The 23,239-nt window shown below is 31.8% G+C and overlaps 3 protein-coding genes and 1 long non-coding RNA gene across 7 annotated transcripts; 3 read left to right on the forward strand and 1 right to left on the reverse strand.

The window, feature by feature from the left end:
• Nucleotides 1-1,522: 1,522 nt before the first annotated feature.
• LOC125857883 (uncharacterized) lies at nucleotides 1,523-5,519 on the forward strand. 2 transcript variants are annotated; one of them, XM_049537539.1, is made up of 3 exons: nucleotides 1,523-1,667; nucleotides 2,797-3,650; nucleotides 4,712-5,519. In XM_049537539.1, the coding sequence occupies exons 2-3, from the start codon at nucleotides 2,917-2,919 to the stop codon at nucleotides 5,199-5,201; spliced, it is 1,224 nt and encodes a 407-aa protein (XP_049393496.1). In that variant the 5' UTR covers nucleotides 1,523-1,667; nucleotides 2,797-2,916; the 3' UTR covers nucleotides 5,202-5,519. The 2 variants fall into 2 exon arrangements, with proteins under 2 accessions (XP_049393496.1, XP_049393497.1); XM_049537540.1 differs by lacking the exon at nucleotides 1,523-1,667 and adding an exon at nucleotides 1,894-1,912.
• A 1,369-nt stretch (nucleotides 5,520-6,888) lies between these two features.
• On the forward strand, nucleotides 6,889-13,541 carry LOC125857885 (uncharacterized). Of its 3 annotated transcripts, XM_049537543.1 has the most exons (11): nucleotides 6,889-7,146; nucleotides 7,247-7,433; nucleotides 7,733-7,815; nucleotides 8,087-8,187; nucleotides 11,535-11,630; nucleotides 11,923-11,976; nucleotides 12,102-12,250; nucleotides 12,333-12,450; nucleotides 12,789-12,876; nucleotides 12,919-12,981; nucleotides 13,066-13,541. In XM_049537543.1, coding segments are annotated over exons 1-11 (1,059 nt in total). In that variant the 5' UTR covers nucleotides 6,889-7,028; the 3' UTR covers nucleotides 13,068-13,541. The 3 variants fall into 3 exon arrangements, with proteins under 3 accessions (XP_049393500.1, XP_049393498.1, XP_049393499.1); XM_049537541.1 differs by lacking the exon at nucleotides 12,919-12,981 and having other exon boundaries at nucleotides 6,924-7,146; XM_049537542.1 differs by lacking the exon at nucleotides 13,066-13,541 and having other exon boundaries at nucleotides 6,924-7,146; nucleotides 12,919-13,058.
• On the reverse strand, nucleotides 12,078-18,797 carry LOC125857891 (uncharacterized). Its single transcript, XR_007445702.1, has 2 exons — nucleotides 18,397-18,797; nucleotides 12,078-12,234 (listed from the first exon to the last, which is right to left on the reverse strand). It is a non-coding gene; the product is annotated as an uncharacterized LOC125857891 (long non-coding RNA).
• Nucleotides 18,798-21,004: 2,207 nt separating this feature from the next.
• Nucleotides 21,005-23,089, forward strand: LOC125857890 (uncharacterized). Its single transcript, XM_049537549.1, has 4 exons — nucleotides 21,005-21,137; nucleotides 21,966-22,038; nucleotides 22,125-22,180; nucleotides 22,855-23,089. Exons 1-4 carry the CDS (start codon nucleotides 21,103-21,105, stop codon nucleotides 22,964-22,966), a joined length of 276 nt encoding a protein of 91 aa, XP_049393506.1. The 5' UTR covers nucleotides 21,005-21,102; the 3' UTR covers nucleotides 22,967-23,089.
• The last annotated feature ends 150 nt before the right edge of the window (nucleotides 23,090-23,239 follow it).

Here is a 23,239-nt window from a genome sequence, read left to right on the forward strand (position 1 = left end):
GACCAATGCAGGGGCCCTCTTAATCTAGGAAGTTTCATTTTTGGAATTTTGGTCTGTTTAGTATCTGCTAAGCTGATTAATTCAGATTCGCGTGACGTAAAATATATTAACCGGAAAAAAAAAGAACTTCCTATCAATTTTTTTTTTTTTTGAAAGATCTCACAATAATTCTCGATGATAATTTAAAAATTAGATATGGGGACATTGAAGAAACTATGGGTTATAATAATGCATTTAGTAGAGACTAAGGTGGTGGAGGAATTGGTGTTTTATTATTTTTAATACTAGAGACTAGAATTATGCCCTACTCTATGCTTGTACATAGGGGTGTTCACGATTTGGTTTGGGTCGGTTATTGATCAAAATCAAAACCAAACCAACTTAATCGGTTTTAAAATTATCAAAATCAAACCAAACCAAATATAATATACATTTATCGGTTTGGTTGTTTTCGGTTTTGGTTCGGTTTTTCGGTTATTAACCATACATAAAAATAAAAGAAATAATTCATTCAAAATGTGAAAAAAAGTGACAACAATCCATCAAACAAAAAAATAGTTAGAATGACTGGCATTACAGAACTTTTGATCATTGAATTTACTGAATAAAACTTCAAAATTCACTATTTTGGCATAGAAGGAAGAGACAATGACATTTTCAGTCCCACAAAGAATTTTCATAGACACTCATATACATGAAACCAATAAGAAAAAATGTCTAAGGTGAGAACATTTCTTCTTTCATAAGTAAATTATAAATAAATTTTGATGAAACATATATAAAATCTATAAAATTGTTTATGAATATAATATATTATGTATGTATAATAATAAAATTTATGTATATAACTTGTTGGTTCGGTTCGGTTATTTCTTCGATTTTTTTCGAACAAAACCATAACCAAACCAAACCAAATAATATCGGTTCTTAACAATCTAAAACCAAACCAAACCAAAATCCAAATTAAATCGGTTCATTTAATCGGTTTGGTTTGATTTTTCGGTTTGGATCGGTTTTTATCCAAACCATGAACACCTCTACCTGTACATATTTTAAAAAAGATCTTTTCATTTTACTTAAATGTAAAATATAAGATAGAGTAAAAAAGTAGGATTTTTAAAATTTGTCTTAGGTAAAAGGGATATAGTTGCTTAAAAGAATAGGATGTGTTATTTATATTGACATTGTGAACATATTTTTATCAATTACTAATACTTAATTATTATATGTGCCATTATTACCTTGAAAATAATAGGATGGTTAAAGATATCTTTTTCATACATAATACTTCAATTTAAAAGTTAATACGAAATGACAAATAAATTATATGAAATGATAAATTTACTTACTCCAAAGAGCTACAATTTTATTGCATTGCATAATTGTAAATGAATAGGTCGTTCCTTTCTTAATTAACACCTAAAAATTTGAATTCCGAATTTTAAATATAGTGATCGAGAAAAAAAATTAAAATGTACGAGGATATATGGATAAACATGGGCAAATTTTCGTGGAATTATTCTAATCTGCAATATTAATTGGTAGTTAATAGTGACACTGAATTTAATAAAATCCCTTGTAAGACGTTGAATATAAAAATGGATATTTTAGAATGAAGAATACTGTATTTCTTTCCTTCGAAGCATCTCCATGATTGTCTCCAACAGGTACTTTCTTCTTCACTTATTTCTTCAACTGTCCATCATACTCTCTTCCACTTGCCTTTTTTTTTTATGGTTCATAGAATTTCAAAACTGTTTTTTTTTCCTGATTCGAACAAGACTGACTGATATTTATGCATAACTAGATAAAGGGTGTTTGGGAATTCTTGATTTTAGCATATAGAGACTCCATGAACTGAAAAAAAATTGAATCTTTCTTGGTGGTGTGTGATGGAAAAGGGTTTTTCCAGGTGGGTTTTTTTTATTAGTGATTATATATGATTATGGGAAGGTGTAAAGTAAAGATGATTATAGGTGTGATGATTTGAAGTTAGGTGATTATAGGTTTTATGATTCCTTTCAAGATTTAAGTGTCATGTTTAGCAGAAAGAACTCTTAAAGGGATTAAGCAAGGTAGCAAATCATAGTTTGTTATGCGTTGACTGGGGAGTTAAGCTGTGTGGAGTCCATTTGTCTTGTCGTTTATCTTGATTTTTATGTTGTTTCCTTAGCTGGTTCGATTTGATTTTTGAGGATAAAATTTTGCTAGTTATGTTTTTTGTTTTGTGTGAATTTGATTTCATGTCTAGACGGGACATGACACAACTCCAACTTACCGAGGACATGACTATAGATATAGATAGAAAGGTTTGGAGGTTAAAAGATTTAGGGTAGAAGGTTAGTGAGTAGTTGAGTGTTATTGCACTCTATGTGGGAGTGGTAGGGGCTATTTAGTAGTCGTTTAGTCTCTTGTTCTATAATGTGTATTAGTATGTGTTGCTTCATTCATTTGCTTTGTCTTTTGCTATTTTACTGGCATATTTTTGTGATACATTGCTTCAATGACTTTTTAGTTGAGTTGAGGGTCTAGCGGAAACAATCTCTCTACCTCACAAAGGTAGGGGTAAGGTAATGCATCCTAACCTCCCTAGACCCCATTTGTGGGCAGTTGTGAAATCTTCAGTTGATAAGTCAAAGCTTTTTCTGATGCTTAATTTAGATTTTGGTTTATAATTAACCAAGCCATATTCCATAACCTCTTAATGTATTAATAATTTATTTCTTCTCAATGCTTGGTTTTAACCCGTATTCATCTTGTTGCTGATATGGTTATATCCTGCTATTGCTTATTCAGGATAACAAGGAAAGGATCATACGGTAAAAGGCTGCAAAGATGGGGGTCATATGAGTGTGAACTGTCAACCTGTTCTTCTCTAGAAATAAAGAGATAGCTCCAACATTCTCTCTGTTCCTAATGTCTTCAGCACAATTAAGGTTTGACCACAATTCTAGAAATGCAAAAAGAGGGTCACAGGATATTTTGGGTGGCAAGGATTTTGAACTTCATGAATGTGAGAAAGATAATTCACATGAACCTTTAAGTATGTTAGAGTCAGAGCTCAAAGTTTTGAGCGCGGAGAGTGTTCATGTTCTGAAATTATGCGGAGGAAACCAATTGATTGAGGAGTTCTATTCTCAAACATATTGTGATGATGTTGCAAAGCTAGACCACCACCTCAAAGGCTACAATCCCTCTGCATATAATTACAAAGATAGCCAATTGCACATGCTCCAAAATGTTGTAGGCAATGGTTCCCAGAGAACACCAATATATACAGATTCCGGAGGATTTATGGAACTTGATTATTACATGGACCTAGATCCTGGACAAACTAAGAAGGCTTGTTCTGAACTGGATTCTGAATGGATTGGAGTTCAGAAGGCTCAACCATGGTGGCGCACAGCTGATAAGGAATTATCTGCCTCAGGTTCTCCCAATTCATCTGGATGTATCACGTATTCTGATCATTCATGGCGTCAGTCTTTGGGAATTGAGTCATATAATTGTTCTAACCAGGTTAGTATGGTAGAAAAGAAATCTCTGGTTACTCCTGATTATTGTCCAAGACAACATCCTTCACAAAGCCAACAGAAGATATTGTGTGTTGGCAAAGGGTGCTTAACACGTCGTTCAGGACAGCCAGTAAGGTATTTATCCAACTATAGCTAGCTACTATCATTTCTGGTTGAAGTGCTAGCTACTATCTTTCTCCACCACACTGTTCTTTTTAACATATTTTCGTTTACCAATTTTACATGACCTGGGAAGACTTCTTCCGAGGTTGAAGAAAAAATGTTTGGAGAAGTTATTTTGTGAGTTATAATGGTTGAAAGATGTGAAAAGGTACTATGTCGAATTCAAAATAATTTGGAGTAGCATTACTATACACTAATATGACTTTTTGGATTTAGCTACTGTCTTTTCCATTTAAGCAAAGAAATAATAGTCTTAGGATGGAGGAGGTATACAATAAAGTAAACTTACTTAGTTCGTCGATCTTGTAACAAGATGCAGCACATGAAAAAATAAGTGGAAGCAAGTTTCCTCCACCGTATGGAGGAGAGAAAAGAAAAAACTATTTTTCTTATTTGTACAAAAAAAGAGAATCTATTATAGGCCTGAAATATGGATTTGCAGAGTTTAAGGATATTCAGGTAGTAAATTAGTACTGTAATGTGGATTAATAACTTAAAAAGTCTCAATGCCCTCAATTTGTTGAAATTTCATTGACACGAATGTAGGTGAGTCGAATCCGCAACTCTTTTTCTCCTAGAAGTATTCACTCAGTTAAATTGATTTTCTTTTCTCGTGTCTGTACAAAGGAGACAGAGGAAAAGAAAAAAAGATAAAGACTGTTCTTTCCCTTCATTTCTGCAATTTCAACCCACTTTGATAAGCTGGTTGGGGCTTACTGTTGACAAATGTGGTGGAATAATCAACAATGACTCCCGGAGAGTGATAAAACATATCTCTTATAGTTACTCGGTCTTTTTTTTCTTCCAATCACCTAACATTGCAGAATCTCTTCATTTCAAGTAAATGAATAAAGGATGTCCTGGGGTCATGAAGTTCTTCGTAGTTTGAAGTTTTCTGTAATATCGTGAAACTCCATAAACAATTGCACAAAATGTATTGTGGTTGACCTAGTTTCCTACTCATCTCATTCTCTAATTATTAAGAACACTAACGTGTATTCTTCTAATTCCAGTGGTGGTGATGACAATTTAAGTATTGCCAACGTCCTCTCATCAGAAACCCAACCAGGATCAAGCAATCTCAGCAAAACACAGCTGTTAGAAGCACTATGCCATTCTCAAACCCGTGCAAGAGAGGCTGAACAACTGGCACAGCAAGCCTACAACGAGAAGGAGCACGTGATCAAGCTGTTCTTCAGACAGGCTTCTCACCTCTTTGCTTACCGGCAGTGGCTTCAAATTTTGCAGCTTGAAGCTCTGGTCCTCCAGCTCAGGAACAAAGATGAGCAAGATTCCATCAACTATTCAACTAGCTTCCCTGTTATCCCAAGCAAAGGACGGAAACTGAAGAAGTTTAGATATAATATGCCTATTAAGAAGAAGACAGGAAAGGGAAAATTCAAGATAAACAAGTCTGCTGTAGCTTTTGCCTTGGGTTTAAGTCTTGCTGGTGCTGGTTTGCTACTTGGTTTGACCATGGGATGGCTATTTCCTGCTCTCTAAACCATCTTTCTGGTTCGCTTAATTCACGTATGTATGTTCCATGCATTTTTCTATCAGATCAAGTCGGAGATAGATAGGATTACACATTCTGTAAATATACGACTACTACGCCTCAATCCCAAAGGCATTTTGTAAATATTGTTGGGCTAAGGTCTTATATCATATGTAAGCTGTGTGTTTTCTCATATCAGAATGCTTTGGAGATTATTCTAGTAGGTAGGATATTAATATATTTGGGCTAGCTGTATATACTTTAGCTGTATATACTTTCTCTGTTCAGATGATTAAAAAGTTTGTGAAATCTTTGTATGTTATATTCCCTTCATTCCAATTTGCGTGGCACAGTTTGAACTGCGACGGAGTTTCAAGACAAAAAGATTGCTCCCAAACTTTTCGTCTATAGGTATTAATATTATGATATCTATGTGATTATAAAAGTATGCTATTAAGGGTCTATGAAAATTTATATTCAAATTGTTTTCAATTATAGAATTACAATGTTCTCTTTAAAATGGACTTATAAGCAATAATGACACAAAATGGTACAGAGTTTCCCCTATCTTCAAATCTCATAAGTTGTTTTATTCGATGTGTTATTCTTATTATAGTGAAATATAACATAACATGAAAGATTGATTTCTTTTTTAAAAAAAAATTGTTATAATAAAATGTTATTATTGAACATGATTATACTGAAATTATGCCTTTTGTACTAGAGTGGATAAAAGTTGTTATTTTGTCCAAATGCATGCAACCGTGTATTTGCTGAATCAGCTTTTAACATCAAAACACATTCAAATTTCCTCTCATCCACATGCTTCAAAGTTATGCTGGAACAAATATGACCTCTAAAACTAAAATATCTTTATTCTTTTCAACTCTTGTGGAAAAATTAAGCCAAAAAAAAGAGAAGGAAAAACGTTAAATCTGTGTTGCACGTGAGAAAAAAAGGGGGAATATTACACAAAGCATTTAAAGGGAAAAAAGATCGTTAAAGATTAACAAATACGTTGGAAAGCAAATGATAACCATAAGTCCATAACTTAAATTACTGGTCAACTACTACTACTATCAATCCTTCAAATAAATAAATAAATTATATTCTTCCATGTGTTTTATTATATGTATATTGACTTCTTCTTTTTTCAATTTTTGTTCGGATAATTTTATTTTTGAGATGGTTTAGCAGAAATAATCTCTCTATTTATAGAGATAAAAATAAATCTTACTATATTTTATCCTCCTCACACTTCACATGCGAAATTACAATGGATATATTTGTTCTCGTAGGTTCCACGATCACTCAAAATCAAAGGTTTTTTCTTTCACTAATAAGGGTTGTGAACTTGTGATTGTATGATAAGTTATTTCATGCTTAATCAGAGGTCTCGAGTTTGAGTGCCCCTAAGTGCAGAGTCATGCCCACAATGTGAAACTTCTCGCCACGAATTTAAATTTAATCAATTTTCAATGTAGATATTGGACACCAGATAAAAACGATTTCTTTCGCCAAAGCGATTTCTTTGACTTTTGACTTTTACCCAAGCTAAGCTGCTCAAAGCAGACCGTCCACACCAACTTTACCATCCAACCGTTCCTTATCCGCCACGTATACATGCGGCCCCACTTAACATCTAAATTGATTTTTTAGAAATAAATAAAACCAAAACCGAGTAGCCTTAAGATTGTCGATTTAAGGAACCCACATTTTTTCAAAAAAATCCACTCTTGTCCTCAATTTTAATTCCGTTTTCTTCTCCAATTTTGCTCTTTTTTTCTGAAAAATTTCTGTAAAGAGTTGATTTTTATTCTTGGAAAAAGCCAAACATGCCTTTCTGTGAGGTGGGTAAATACCAGAACGGTGTAGATGCAACTGGCAACAATGGAACCAAGATTTTTTACAGAACTTATGGTCAAGGCCCGGTCAAAGTTCTCTTGATTATTGGTATTCTTCGTTTTTCTTGACATTTTTCAATGTTTTTTCTATATGGGTTTTTCTTAATGTGGATTGAATTTTGGTTTCTTTGTTTCTGAATGATTTAAAGGATTGGCTGCGACGCATAGTTCATGGGAACCACAGATCAAGGCGCTCGCCGGGACGATTACGCCGAATGATTCTGAATCGCCAGCCGATGATCGGAGCTCCGGTGAAGGTGGGGGTATGGAGGTTTGTGCTTTTGATAATCGTGGAATGGGGTTAAGCTCTGTACCCACTAAAAAGTCAGAATATACGTAAGTCCCATTTACCAGTATTTTTAATTACTTTTCCATAGTTTTTTGGTATTTTTCAAACTTATTTGAGGAAAATTCTGATAGTGAAGGAATAAAGTAGGAAAAGGAAAAACTTTTTTGATTATTGTAGGATATTTACAACTAATACGAGCTAATTCGAGATAGAATTTAGTTGTTGTTGGTGGGGATCCAATTAGATATATGAGAAGACCTTCAACTACTTTTCTAGTATTTCTTAGCTAAGAACTAAAGTTAAGTAGTTAGCAAGTTAAATTGATGTTGGATGTTTGTTGGTGCAGGACTAGTATTATGGCTAAAGATGCAATTGCTATAATGGATCACTTGGGGTGGGAAAAAGCGCATGTCTTTGGTCATTCAATGGGTGAGTTTCTGATTCTGTTCTTTTGGTTGGCGTTATTGATGATGACTTGGTATGTCTTCAAGCATAAAATGTGCAGTATATAGTATTCCAGTTAAACTTTCGAATAGTAGTTTAAGGCATTTCAAATTTTAGAAACTGATCATTGCAGTACAGCTTAACAACTTGTGTAAAATGTGGAACAAGATATTTGAGAATCAAGTTCATTCTCTGGCTGGGAAAACACTTATTTGATAACATTTGTGCTTACTTGGACTCTTTTCCAATCATTCAGGAGCTATGATATCTTGCAAATTGGCTGCAATGGTGCCTGAGAGAGTTTTGTCTTTGGCTTTACTGAATGTCACGGGAGGAGGCTATGAATGTATTCCCAGGGTAAGATCCTCTCTTCAACTATTGGTCATTGGACGTTCAAAGATTTTAGTGAATGGTTGAGCTATATCTGAAAATTGAATGACAGTTTTGGTTTTCCTTTGCATTGCATTCCTCTTCGAGGAAAGATATACAAAAATCAGCTTACTGAAAGTAAAAAAATAGAAGATATTCCATTAATTGAGGCCATTCTAGCATTTTTTAAGACTTACAACATGGCATCAGTGGTCATGTTATGAAAGCAGCAAGGTGGAATTTGGACACTGCAAGCTCCCTGGGATTTGGTATGCTGGTAAAAGTGTAACATGCTATGTGTAGATTAGGCGCACGTTACGGGGTTGAACCTTTAGCAGACCAAAGTCTAATATTTAAGTGGAGAAGATAGAATTATTTGGTGCTTATAAGGTGATATTAGTTACAGAGTTATCCAAATAAAAATATGGTGTGGTACATAATTATTAAGAATGTACCCATCTTGTCCATTTGTGAGTGTCTCGGCTCTGTGTGTGTGTGGAGAGAGAGATTCCAGTCTGTCTGTGTATGAGAAAGGAGGGAATACTGTTCTTATTCTTCTGTTGTATCATATTCCATGTGGAAGGAAGGGGAAGTTTGTATGCTCAGATTGTCACATCACATATGAGATAAACACATATCACAACTATAGCTTATACTTGTAAATTAGGTAATCCTATTCTCCTTTGCTCTGGAAAGGCCGGGAGGTACTCAGCATTTTTCTCAAAGGGTGAGGAGAGACCCATCTTAATCCAGTGAAATGCTATAGGCCAGTCTGCTTCTTCAATAGGCGGTATGACCATTTGATGGAGTTGTTCCTAATTCCACAATGTTTTTCTACTTCGTAGCATACAAGACCCAAATAGTTGATCTGACGAATAAATAAAAAAGTCATGCTTGCATAGTTAAAATGTACTATCTGGAAAGACATCTTTGTTTAACAATGACCTGAGCACTGAATGTTGTCAGAAATTCATCTACTGATAAAACTGAAGGAAATTAGGTATGATGGAGATGAATATTACTAATCAAGGGATGGGTAGTAACATCATGCATGTGATTAAACAAGATTGTGCTGTCTCTGAAGCACAGAAACAATTCCGAAGAGTTATAGATGGCTGGGATGAGTCTGTTGAGATAATTCATGTGGTATAAGAAGAGAGAACTGTACATTTCCTGTTTTCCAAAGGAGTGAGGGTGAAAAACAGTGTGTTTTAATAGCTCTTGTGGGAAAAATAAATTGAGAAAAAAGAAAGTACCTAGTTTGGTGGGTATCTATAAAAGGTTGAGTAATGCACCCATTGAAGAGTGAAAATTGGAAGATTGAAGGGACAACAATGAAAATGATTAATGTGGTCACTATATCTTAGTTTAGCAGTGGTGTAGCCTAAACATTTATACAACTCAACTGCACCCCAATTGATGAAATAGGAAAAGAAAAGAAGGGCAGTCTAGTGCACAAAACATTCCGCATTAGCACAGGGGAAGGGGAAGGGCTGCACCCCCAAAGGATGTGATGTAGACAGCATACCCTAATGCAAGCATTAGTGGTTACTTCCACAGCTCAAATAAAATATCAGGTTAAATTGGCCATGAATGTCTGAGTCATTTGAATTCCTTTTAATTTAAGATATTTATAAATTGATCCTAGTTTTTTTGGAACTAAGACATAATTGATTGATGGTTTTGTACTAATGCTTCTCCATTATCAATAAAACTAGTAAAATTACCCGCGCTTCGCGCGGGAATTTAATATCACAAAATTTATAAAATAATACTTAAAATCTATCGGTCATTAAAACGAAAATACTATATTATTTTACATACAAGATTACGTAGTAACGAACTTTAATAATGTAAAGGAAAATGAAAATTATAACATCTTATCATTTATCCTTAATAACATAAGCATAAATTTATGACTCTAAAAAAATACCAGGATCTCTAACATAAGCAAGGGTGTCAGTGAGCAACTCAATAGGAGCAAAGTACACAAATATTTAATTGTGCAGAAGATGAAAAAGAAGAAGAATAAGAAGTTTAGAATTTTCGTTGTTTTAAAATGAGAGGAAATCCCTCTATTTATAGACAACAAAGGGTAGTGTGAACAAATATTTGTTGTGCCTTATCGAAAAGGTCACAACTATTTGGAAAAGTTGCAACCCTTCGAAAAGATCACAACCTTTCATAAAAGTCACAACTTTTCATAAAAGTCACAACTTTTCATGAAAGGGAAGGCTAGTTTTGGAAATAAATAAATTAAAAGGGAATCCTGATTTGTGGTGGCGCCACGTAGGCGGGCATAGGGTTCTCTTATATATATATACTAGTAAAATTACCCGCGCTTCGCGCTGGAATTTAATATCACAGAATTTATAAAATAATACTTAAAACCTATCCGTCATTAAAACTAAAACACTATGTTATCTTACATACAAGATTACGTAGTAACAAACATTAATAATGTAAAGGAAAATGAAATTTATTACTTCTTATCATTTATCCTTAATAACATAAGCATAAATTAATGATTGTAAAAATACATACCAAGATTTATAACATAAGCAATGGTGTCTGTGAGTCACTCAACAGGAACAAAGTACACAAATATTTAATTGTGAAGAAGAAGAAGAGGTTTAGAATTTTCGTTGTTTTAAAATGAGAGGAAATCCCTCTATTTATAGACAACAAAGGGTAGCGTGAATGTTTATTGTGCCTTATCGGAAATGTTACAACTATTTGGAAAAGTTGCAACCCTTCGGAAAGGTCACAACCCTTCGGAAAGGTCACAACCTTTCATAAAAGTCACAATTTTTCATAAAAGTTGCAACTATTCATTTAAGTCGCAACTTTTCATTAAAGTCACAACTTTTCATAAAAGTTGCAACTCTTCATAAAAGTCACAATTCTTCATAAAAGTCAGAACTCTTCATTAAAGTCGCAACTCTTCATAAAAGTCACAACTTTTTCATGAAAGGGGAAGGCTAGTTTTGGCAATAAATAAATTTAAAAGGGAATTTTGGTTTGTGGTGGTGCCACGTAGGCGGGCCTAAGGTTTTCTTTCATATATATATATGATTATATTACTTTACTTGATTAAAAAAAATAGTAACTGGCAACATCATGTCAGATGCACAATTTTTTTTGAACAGATACATGCTAGTTATGAATAAGATCCTGTAATTTTGATGAGTGCTAATTGTATCAAAAGATGCTAACCAAATTAATGTTATACCTCAAACACAATGCTTCCTCTGTCTGTTTTTCATTATATACTTGTATGGAATGAAGAGTTTTTCTTGTTGATTTTAGTACTCATGTGGTCTTTTTTCCTGCAGCTCGATCGTCAAACTCTATCAATTGTTGTCCGGTTTTTGAAGGCAAAGACTCCTGAACAGAGGGCTGCTGTTGATTTAGACACCCATTATTCAAAGGTTGATTAATTGTTCATTCAATAATGTTGAAAATTATGAGGCTTCACTTCCCTAGTCCCCCCTTACTGCAAAGTTGCATATACATGCCATCTATTGTTGTACTACATAAAATGTAAACTAGATAGTTTTATGCGCATTACTTTTCGTACAATTGCTGATTAGTTGGTTTATCATCACTTGATATAAATACTAATCTTTCTCAAAAAAAGATGAAAATTCTAATCAGTGATAATATTTATCACGACTAGGGAGTGATATATGACTTTAACATATTTGTGGTTGTGCTTTGCAGGAATACCTTGAGGAAGATGTGGGAACTACGACCCGAAGAGCAGTATTATTTCAAGTGAGTGACCTAGATATTTCTTAGGCCATCTTTTATTTTTTTCAACCATTGTAATGTAATCTACAAGAAACAATACTTAAGGTGCTTACGTGTTCTTCTTTCCTCTTATTTTTGGGCTGTGCCAGGAATACGTAAAAGGCATATCAGCATCCGGGATGCAGTCAAATTGTGGATTTGATGGACAGATAAATGCTTGTTGGACTCATAAGATATCACGGGATGATCTTGAATCTATCTGCTCTGCTGGATTCCTAATATCTGTAATTCATGGCAGGTAAATGCATTATCCACGAGATCCAATCTCAAATTACCAGATACATTATTTAGAGATATAAATCAACATTTTCTTCTTGTAGGCATGATGTCATTGCTCAGTTAAGCCATGCAAAGAGGCTTGCGAAGAAGTTACATCCTTGTGCTAGAATGGTAGAGCTTCCTGGAGGACATCGTGTTAGTCATGAAAGGACAGAAGAGGTATGTTTTTATATCTTTATTATACAAATACAGAATCATCCAGTAATACAAAACTTTCATTCTGCTTAGTTACCAAAAATAAAAAAAATGTAATGTACCAAGGGTGGAGGTCAAGAAAAGCATCCTAAGAACCTGGGGAGGGGTTACTCTTCTTGGTGGTCACAAATAGGCCCAATCAACTTTTATGGTAGTTATGAATAAGGAATTCAAAATGCATAATATGTTATGAGATTCTCAAAGTTTTAGTACTCTTTGTGGCTTCAAATGATTTGTGTGGATGTAGTCTTATGTGTGTTGATTGTATGGAAGAAGTATATGACAATTATTAAATATTCTAGGTCAATGACGCTCTTCTTGAGTTGATCAAGGCATCCACAAGTAAGATTAGCCCGTATGACTGGACAAATTTGCCCAAGAAAAGCTCTGGTAAGTATTAATATCTGATTTTTTTATTCCTATTTTTTGTAGAAAGCGGCAGCATGAAACTAAGACTATTTGGAGGAACAAGATATAGAGGAATAATGTCTCTCTGTAGGATACTTAAACTTCCATATATCACAAAGTCCTGTAATGTTTCCTAAGTTTATTGGTTAAGGTGCGTTGTGTCTCTGTCAGGATGGAATATAACTCCACTTACTAGGAAAAGTTCTCCAGAAGGAAGTAGATCATCTGTCATGACCGACATTATAGGAAGGCTACAGAGGTTCTTGTTGTTCTTTTTTGGTTTGTTTATGTTGGCATTTGAGTTTATGCGAAGAGGTGTAAGTCGTGTAAAACCAGTCAGAGTAAATGCAGCCCTCACATGAACCTATGATGGCAAATTCAGTCCACTGGTAACTTGACCGGTGGAATAAACTGTACTGCATTTTCACATACACGAATCACATTACAGAAGGAAGGGGAAAGGAGGAAATGCATGAAAAGGCAAAGCTACACTGTGCTGACAAAAAGATCAGAACAAAACATTTTAGCCCGCCCTTACCACTTTTTATTTTATAGTTGGTTAAGGGCATAGTGCATTTTCTGAATTTCATTGTATTGATAAGTGCAGACCATTGTTCCTTTTCCTTGGTGATAATTATCCTTTTTGACAGTCTTCTGATGTTGTACTCTGCAATTATGCTAAGTCTTAAGACACCAAATTCTGATGTTGTACTCTGCAATTATTCCTGACTATGTATGGCAGCAAACTTAACCACCAAAAACTGGCATGTATATGTGGTTTCATCGAACAAAATCATGAAAATTAGAACTACAAACAAGAAACTTCAAAAAAGGAACCACAACCAGGTTTACAAACAAGAAAACAAGGAGATGAGCTAACATGAAAAGAGTTTAATAAGAGATAAAGATGACCTAATGGTGTACAAACGTTGAAGTCTAAAATCCTTGCAAGCTTTGGATTCTTTCCTATCTCTAACGGGGAAAGAGGTTACCAAACAAGTGAAACTGTGCTCACTTCTTCTCCTTCTATGTATACTAGATTTTGTTGGCCGTGCTATGCACGGGCCCAATAACATAAATGGTATGTTTTGGGGCTAATAACGAAGTTTTTGAAGCGATTGTTTGCGTGGATAAAGGAATAAGTTTTTTTATCACAAACCTGTACCTTCTTTGACGCTATTGAAGGCACAATAAGACTACCCACATACAACATTTTTGAACAATTTTATGTTGTCAATTATCACGATTTAATTTTAAGAATCAGTCAATTTTTTTTTCTGTTTTTTTAATAAATATTTTAAGTTGTCAATTATCACGATTAATTGTATTTTATACATAATTTTTAACGATAGATTAATTTCAAGAATCAATCGAATTTTTTTAAATGTATTTATTTTTGAAATATTTTATGTTGTCAATTATCATGATTTATAGTATTTTTACGATAGATTAACTTCAAGAATAAATGGAATTTTTGGTATCTTTTTCAAAGCATATTTTATGTTGTCAATTATCATGATTTATAGTATTTTTACGCAATTTTTAAATATAAAAAAATTAAAAAAATAAGACAAATAAATTAAAATGGACCCAATATATGTTATTTTTGTTGTCTCAATTTATGTGACACAAATGAAATTTGGAGAGTCATTGAATATTATATATTATACTTGGGCATAAACTCTCTTACGCACGGGCCCAATAACTATTATTTTTTGTCCTAATGTATGTGACACAGATAAAATATAGTGAGTTATTTAAATTTAATATGATTTTTAAATATTTTAAGTTGTTAATAATGTAATTTATTATATTTTTACGTAATTTGTAAATACTTAATATATATTACTCCACTTGTCTCAATGTATGTAACATAGATAAAATTTCAAGAGTTAATCAAATGTTGTTAATTGTTAAGATTTACAATACATTTTACGTAGTTTTCAGTAATTTGACATTAAATAATACATATTACTACTTTTGTCTCATTTTATGTGACATTGATAGATTAATTTTAAGAATTAGTCAATTTCTTTTTTTGTGCATTTTTAATAAATATTTTAAGTTGTCAATTGTCACGATTTATTGTATTTTATACATAAATTTTAACGATAGATTAATTTCAAGAATCAATCGAAATTTTTTATATGTATATTTTTTTAAAATATTTTATGTTGTCAATTATCGTGATTTATAGTATTTTTACGATAGATTAACTTCAAGAATCAGTGCAATTTTTTGTATCTTTTTCAAAACATATTTTATGTTGTCAATTATCATGATTTATAGTATTTTTACGCAATTTGTAAATATAAAAAAAATAAGACAAATAAATTAAAATGGACGCAATATATGCTATTTTTGTTGTCTCAATTTATGTGACACAAATGAAATTTGAAGAGTCATCCAAATTTGCACTTTTTAAATTTTTTTTTTTTAAAGTTATTCATTATTGTGATTTATAATATTTTTATGAAACTTTCAAATAACTTCCTAATTTATGTGATATGGATAAAATTACAAAATTAACCCTTTTAAAATGTCTTCCAGATATTTTAAGTTGTTAATTATTATTATTTTTAATACTTGTTTGATAATTTTAAAATGATATATGTTATTTTTTCTGTCTCAATATATGTGACCCGGATAGAATTTTGAGAGTCAACCTATTTTATGGTAGAATTTTAAATATTAAATATTTTAAGTCATTTGTAAATGATTTATTATATTATATATTATATTATATTATATTATATTATATATATATATATATATATATATATATTATATTATATTATATATTATATAAACTCCCTTAGAAAATAAATATATATTATATAGTAGAAAAAAAGATTTATAGTAGAATATTATATAAGTAGAATATAGGGAGTTTATGATGGGACACTCAAATGTCCCATCATAAACTCACTCTTATATATAAGTAGAATATAAGAGATAAGTGGTTAAAACACACCTAAACTATACCTTTTTTTTGAGTTTCATACCCGAACTATCGAAAGTCTGAGAAACACACCTAAACTATTATGTTTTATTTTGAAAAACACACCTCAAGTAAAATATGATAGTGTGTGTATTACACTCTCTCAATTATTATTTTTTAAATGCCACATAGATTGCCACATGGAAACAAATTCCACCATGTCAAAAGATTAAAGTTTAACTTTCAACATGTAGAAGCATCTTTCTCTGTTCTCAATTGAGTCTCTTTGGTGTGTGAAAATTTGAGTAAATTTAGGGTTTTCACTATTAATTCACAAATTCATCATCGTTTCAAGGTTAGTTACTCATTTGTCAAAAAATGTTAGGGTTCTTATTTTTGTCTCAAAATAGTAACGATTTTGTATAATTTTTTAGGTTTTGATCCATACCATCTGAAAAGAGTTGAAAGGAGAAGAAATTTACTACATAAGGTACTCTTTCTTTTACTCCTGAACTTAATTTTCGTACTGGTGGCGATTTTTAGCTACTGATTTCATGAACAATAGTTGGCTTATTAAGGTGTGTTTAAGCAACTAGTGTAACATATAATTTAAGGTGTGTTTCTCAAATTTATGAATGATAGTTTAGGTGTGTTTCTTACTCTCCTAATAGTTTAGGTGAGGAAGTCAAACAATTTTATAGTTTAGGTGTGTTTTGATATTTTATTTTTAAAAAAAGAAGAAGCCATGTGGACGAAAATCAAGGCCACACGCGCGTAAAAGAGTGTGTACACACACATTTGGTCCAGTCAGCACAGAGGTGTGTTTTTCAAACTAAAGTGTAATAGTTTAGGTGTGTTTCTCACACTTTCAATAGTTCATGTATGAAACTCAAAAAAAAGGTATATTTTAGGTGTGTTTTAACCACTTATCTCAGAATATAACTTAAAACTCTTAGGGTCGTTTGGTTTGAATTCAAGTTATGATGGGATTAATTATTATGGGATAAGTTATGATGAGATTATTTTTTATTAAGTGTTTGGTTTGTTGTATTCAAAATAATAAATTTTAAGAACAATTTATTTGTTTACAAAAATGTCCTTCATGAATGTAAAAAGTGATGTAACAAAAGGGTTGAAAGAGACATTTTTGTCATTTACTTATTTTATCCCGGGATTACTATACCACCCAAGGGGAGGGATAACTTATCCCGATATTAATTATTAATCCCGGAATAAGTTATCCCAAACTTACCAACCAAACAACAAATTAAGTGGTACTATAATTTAATTTCAGGACTATTTGATATTATCCTTTCACATCAAACGACCATTAAAAGCTGAGAAGCCCCATCACATGCATTACAGGCAACCAACCAAATATTATCACAAGCCATATATCTACTGTTGGACAACCTGTTTATTTTTCTCCTAGAAATGGAGTTTCTCAGCCAATTAACTAAGTAATAGTAGTTAAATGTCCAAACAAAAAGCAAATACCTTGAATTATCTGTATTTCTCTCTCTATGTATGGATCTTAACATACATACGTGTAAGGAACAAACCAACCAAACCTTAAACTAGGAGAGAATATTGAAACAGAAGTAATTAACTAATAAAGTACTTGTGGTGGCAAAAACTAGCAGATACTCGATAAAATAATCCATGTGTAACAACAACAATAATATACTTAGAGCCCGTTTGGATTGACTTAAAAAAAGTAACTTTTAAAAAGTAACTTTTTAAAGTGCTGGAACTTATTTTTAAAATAAGTAGTTATGTGTTTGGATAAAAGTGCTGCAGTTAAAAAAAAAGTTGTTGATGTGTTTGGCAAATAAGTGTTGGTAAACACTTTTTTTTATCAAAATGTCTGAAATACCCTTTAAGCTGTTAACATGATAAAAAGTTGATTAATTTAAGGTTTTTATACTTAAAAACAAAATTAATTTATGTTTTACATCCATAAGTAATAATATTTTTCTATCATTCACATATTTCTTTACCACCTTATAAGAGGAATATAAATTCATATTTCAGAAATAATAATAATAATAAAATAATAATAATAAAAATAATAATAGTAATAGTAATAATAATAATAATAATAATAATATTAGTAATAGTAATAATAATAATAATATTAATAATAATAATAATTATTATTATTATTATAATAATTATTATAATTATAATAATAATAATAATAATAATAATTCAATATGGGCAATTTGGAAATTGTATAAAAGAATTAAGGGCAAAAAGGTAATATACTTGGTCAACATAAAAGGGCTTTTAAGTTAAAAAAAAAAAAAGAAGCTCCCCTCCCCTATCTTTTAGCTTTTGGCTTAAAATAAGTCATTTTTGACTTAAAATAAGTCACTTTGATAATTGTCAAACACTCTAATAAGTCAAAAACTGGCTTTTAAACCAGTTTGACTAGCTTAAAAGCCCATCCAAACAGGCTCTTAATGTAATCCCACCATGCGTAACAACAAAAATAACTTACTTAGTGTAATCTCAAAAGTAGATCTGGAGATAGTAGAGTACACAGACCTTACCCCTACCTTAGGAGATAGAAAAAGATGTTTTCGATAGATCCTCGCCTCAAGAAAAGCTAAACAAACCAGTCTAGGAAAAGAAATAACGGACGTGAAGAAGCAAAAATACTACTATATGCTAAAAACAATCTGAAAAAAAAAAAGAAAAAAAAAGAATAGTAACTACCTCAAAATAATACACGAACAAAGTACATGAAACAACAAGTAATAACCAACAGAAAGACAAGAATTGACAAAATAATACGACAAATAAAGTACAAGAAACAACAAATAATAAACCATAAGATGGACAAGGAAACTACAAGAGTAATACTGCAAATTACTAGTATGAAAGGATAAGCGCGACAACACGCTCAAACAAAACCATCATAAAATAAAAAAGTAAAAAATAACAACACATATAAAGGAAGAATGGAAGAAACTTGCCTTGCTTGATTTAACTTATTTATTGGAGAAGAAAAGAGATTTTCCAACATGCATCATAATCTCATGTTTTTTTTTTGGTGTGAAGTATGGCTAACAGAAGAAAAAGGGTAACAAAAACTGAATGAAAGAGTATAAATAAAGATGCTAAAATTGGCATCTAAATTATACCCACAATAATAACAATAAGGTGGCAGATGGGCCAATAGTGAGTAATATACCAGTGGAATATTCTTATACACACAATTCTAGCCAAACAAGATTAATAATACCTCTTAAATCTCTTAGCAGACTCTTAACGTTACTTGTCCACTATGATAAAAATAGTTATCAATAATATTTGTCACATTTAAAAAATCAAGAGATGATTTATCTATTTTATCCTTGTTATTAAATACTATTCAATATCTAATATATTTTGAAAACATTAATTTCATACGTTCAAAGGATAATATAGTAATATTATTCATATTATTTATTGTTTCTTAAGATGTGTGTCAAATTAATAACGAAAAATTATTATTGGATGGTGGAAGTTCCATTGATTCAAGTTTATCAATTAAAAAACACACGTAACCAATTTTTTTACATTACCTTTTCCTTCTTTTTATAACCTCTTTTTAAATTACTTGCGTCCTAATTTAGACAAATTACGGTACATACCCAAAAAAAAAACGTTATTTTAATTTAATACTAATAAGAAACTTTTCAATACAAAGAGGATCATTTGCGGCCTTTAACTTTATCTCTTAAATTTATGATTTTCAACTCTTTGAATAAACAAAAAGTGATCAATAATAATTCTAAATCCGAAAAACAAAATTCACAATGCACAATTTATATCTTATCATCAGATAAAAAGTTTTATTTCAGAATTGCAAAATCATGCCTCTTTATTCGCTAAACTTTTTTCCGGATTAAACTTTTGTTTTGTGAATAGCAAGACACAAATTATACATTATAATACATAAGTTTAATTTCACAACTTATAATGTCATACTCCATAGTTTTCTAAACTTTCGCCTTACAAATTATATACTACATAACTTATCTAAATTTTTGTCTTGCGAAACTAGTTTATAATTAAGGCATTTTGATTCATAAATTTTCATCAAAATGAGAAGCATGGATATAAACAACCAATTTGAGGAACAAAAATTAAAAATCACCATAATTTTAAAGGCTAAGGCGTTGTCCATTCAATATCCAATATTTATATTGGGACTTAACTAAACTCAAATTCACACTCTCTCTGACTCTATTTATTTGTCTATTTTTTACTTGACACACCTATTAAGAAAATAATAATTGACATTGTGAGTACCATATTACCCCTATTAATTGATAGAATTCTAAAATCAATTACTTATTAAAGAAGTTTTATTTTTTTCAAAATTAATTAATTAAGAATATAATAGATAAAAAAAAATGTCCTTTCTTGATCAGTCAAATTGGACAAGTAAAAAGGGATATATTTTTTCTCTAAAAGAGTATTATATTACACGGCCTATTTCTGATTCACACTAGAGGAAAGGCTCAAAATAGTCCTCCATCTTTGGGTTAAGGCTCAAAGTGATCCTTGAGTTTTCACATGGAGCACTAATAGTCCCTCATGTTTGCGGTGCACTTTTGGTCCTCCTAAAAATTTTTGCCTATTTTTTAACATTAATTTTGTCCACAATTTTTATGTAAGGAATGTCCAATCGTCTTTTTATATATTTAGTAGAAATAATAACTCTATGTGAGAGAAGGTGACAAGAAGAACACATTGTTTTGTTCAGTAGAAATATTACTGCAGCTAAACTAAGAACATCTTAACATATGACGTTAGAAGAAAAGAAAAAAATTTGTACTATTGCACGTGAAATTATCGTAATGAACCTCTCGATTTTACCTGCAATACAATTTCTACTTAACAAAACAAGATGTTTTTTTCTCACATTCTCTCATATAGAGTTATTATTTCTACCAAATATATAAAATGACGATTGAACATATCATACATAAAATTGTGGATAAAATCAATGTTAAAAAATAGGCAAAATTTTGGAGGAGGATCAAAAGTGCTCCAATATTGCAAACATGAGAGACTATTAATGTTTCATATGAAAACTTAAGGATGACTTTGAGTCTTTACCCAAAGATGAGGGACGAATAAGGATACCCACTTACTATTTTGCGGGTCGGGTTTATAGAATTTAGTACCTTTTCACTAAAACCCAAAATTCGAAAACCCTAATAATCAACCAATAACTTCAACTGCTGTACAGCAACTGTGTCCAGGAAGGAATGGATGTTGTGGCGTCTCCATGGGACTTCAACTGGTATTTTCTCTTCATCTTACAACTAAGAAATCCTTATTATACCAAGAAAATGCTTTTGTGTTTATGTTATGTGAACAAATGTATATTAAAAAGATTTATTTATGCTCTTGCAATTTATTTTTCTTGGTTTTAATCACTCATTTCAACATACCCATATGGTTTTACTTGGTTCCTTATCAAAAAGACTTCTCCTTCTTTTTGGTGGGTTAAGGGGTAGATGAGGGGGTTAGCTGGTTTTCAAGTAATGGGTCATAGTAGAGCTATCTCTGTTTATTTTTAATGTATTGTACATTGAGACACTTGTAGAGAAGCTTGACACTGAGCTAGGAATGAACTAGTGGTCTCGAGACTTGCGTAAATTGAATGTTATGTATTAGCTTTGTTGGTGGAGAGTATCTGGAAAGTTTCATACTGAATTGTCACTGAGAAAGCTTGTTAGTCTCTTGTTTTTTAATTATATGCTAGCAGGTTTTTCAACTGCAAGAGCAGAAATTTCAGTTTCAGGGACATCTTGTGTGTAATTGTCCTTTTTAATTTGTCTTAATCTCTTCTTGATGCGACTCTATCTTCATATCTTCCTTTACTTAATGTATTCTATTGTTGCTTGTCCATTTTGTCGCTGTTCTTTTGTGATATAAAATTAAACAAAAAATACATCTCCATCTACTGTTCCATTTGGCAATGAACTCAAGAATCAGAACTGAAGAACAGAGTAGCAAATTTGTGACATCTAGGCACTAGCAATAATGAGTTATACTCTATGTTAATGCATTTTTTATTTGTATTCCTTGGCGAAGGAGTGAGTTTTATGAGCTATACTTTATGCAGCAACTTGGAAGTAGATCTTGGGTCTGAAGAAAATGCTCATATTGTCTATACTGCATTGGCTGTTGATAAGGAGGTATAGTGATACTGAGGTTTTTTATTCATTGTAGCATCTGTTTCAATCCACCAGTGCTCCAACTCTCGTACTATTAATAATTGCAGTTGCAGCCTGATAAAGTGAAGAGGCATATGTCTGTATCTAACGGGAAGCTTTCAGTGTGAGCACATGCTTCTACTCATTGAATTTATTCAAACCAGTTGATTTTTGCACTTTTGCATTTTGTTGATCCAACTGCTGTTAGTAGTCATTGTTTTCAATATTTTCTTATACGTTTGGGATATATATGTATATATATCTATATATATATATATAAATCTGTGTGTGTGTGTGTGTATGTGTGTGTCTGATGGTAATTTATGGATATCTTCATACTTCATCAAAATTTATATATATCTTCATATTGTAAAGGAACCCAAAAGTACAAGTTCTTAAGAACATAATTGTATTGTGCTAGTTGCTTAATTTTTACTCCTATCATTTATAGAAATCAAGCACTGATATGGCACTAGAGTTTTCTTTTGGATGATAAAAACAATGTTTTGGTTGCGTGCCTGAGCCATAAATTGACAGGTAACAGATGTAACTGTTCTTTGTGAACTCTTCCTTGTTTACTGAAATATACTTGGCACCAGTCAGTTTTCTTTATAACAAATTTCTTGGTCAAAGGAAACCTTGTTCAAAATGACGCTTCTTCCTCTGATTAGGAATGAAGAATATCACTCTTCTTTGCCGAAAATTTCTGAATGCTGAGTGTTCAAGTTAATTTACTTGCTATTTCCTTGTAACATTCTGCATCGTTCAGTTTTCTGAACTGTTCCTGATGTTTTACAGGAATTTTGAGGCTGTTGAAGCAAGATTTCTTCGTGCATCATTTAGTGCATTTGTAGATGTACTCACACTCACAACAAAAACCATTGAAGAATTTGGTCCAAAGAAGGAATAGAGACCTCTATTGAATATTTTTGGACATTGTTCATTTATTGATGTGCCATATACAGGAAGCCATTTCCTGTTTGTAATTGACAGAGGTATTCATTGCCAGCTGATAATTTAACTTCAGATTATAATTGATATCATGTACACTGGAACTACAAGAAGCACTAAATGGAGTGATTACTTTGGCCTTAACAAAGATGCCCAAGCAACCTCTTGCAACTCAAATCCTCATATGATAAAAAGCTAAAAACTGATGTATAACCTTTGGCATACAACAAAG

This window comes from Solanum stenotomum, chromosome 3 (genome assembly GCF_019186545.1).
Source record: "Solanum stenotomum isolate F172 chromosome 3, ASM1918654v1, whole genome shotgun sequence".
NCBI lineage: Eukaryota > Viridiplantae > Streptophyta > Magnoliopsida > Solanales > Solanaceae > Solanum > Solanum stenotomum.

Coding starts and splice junctions, on each gene's coding strand:
- LOC125857883 (XM_049537539.1), top strand. CDS start 2,917: ATGTCTTCAGCACAATTAAGGTTTGACCACAATTCTAGAAATGCAAAA. Junction 3,651..4,711: donor CGTTCAGGACAGCCAGTAAG/GTATTTATCCAA, acceptor TTCTAATTCCAG/TGGTGGTGATGACAATTTAA.
- LOC125857885 (XM_049537541.1), top strand. CDS start 7,029: ATGCCTTTCTGTGAGGTGGGTAAATACCAGAACGGTGTAGATGCAACT. Junction 7,434..7,732: donor ACTAAAAAGTCAGAATATAC/GTAAGTCCCATT, acceptor TTGTTGGTGCAG/GACTAGTATTATGGCTAAAG. Junction 7,816..8,086: donor TGTCTTTGGTCATTCAATGG/GTGAGTTTCTGA, acceptor CCAATCATTCAG/GAGCTATGATATCTTGCAAA.
- LOC125857890 (XM_049537549.1), top strand. CDS start 21,103: ATGGATGTTGTGGCGTCTCCATGGGACTTCAACTG. Junction 21,138..21,965: donor TCTCCATGGGACTTCAACTG/GTATTTTCTCTT, acceptor TACTTTATGCAG/CAACTTGGAAGTAGATCTTG. Junction 22,039..22,124: donor CATTGGCTGTTGATAAGGAG/GTATAGTGATAC, acceptor TAATAATTGCAG/TTGCAGCCTGATAAAGTGAA.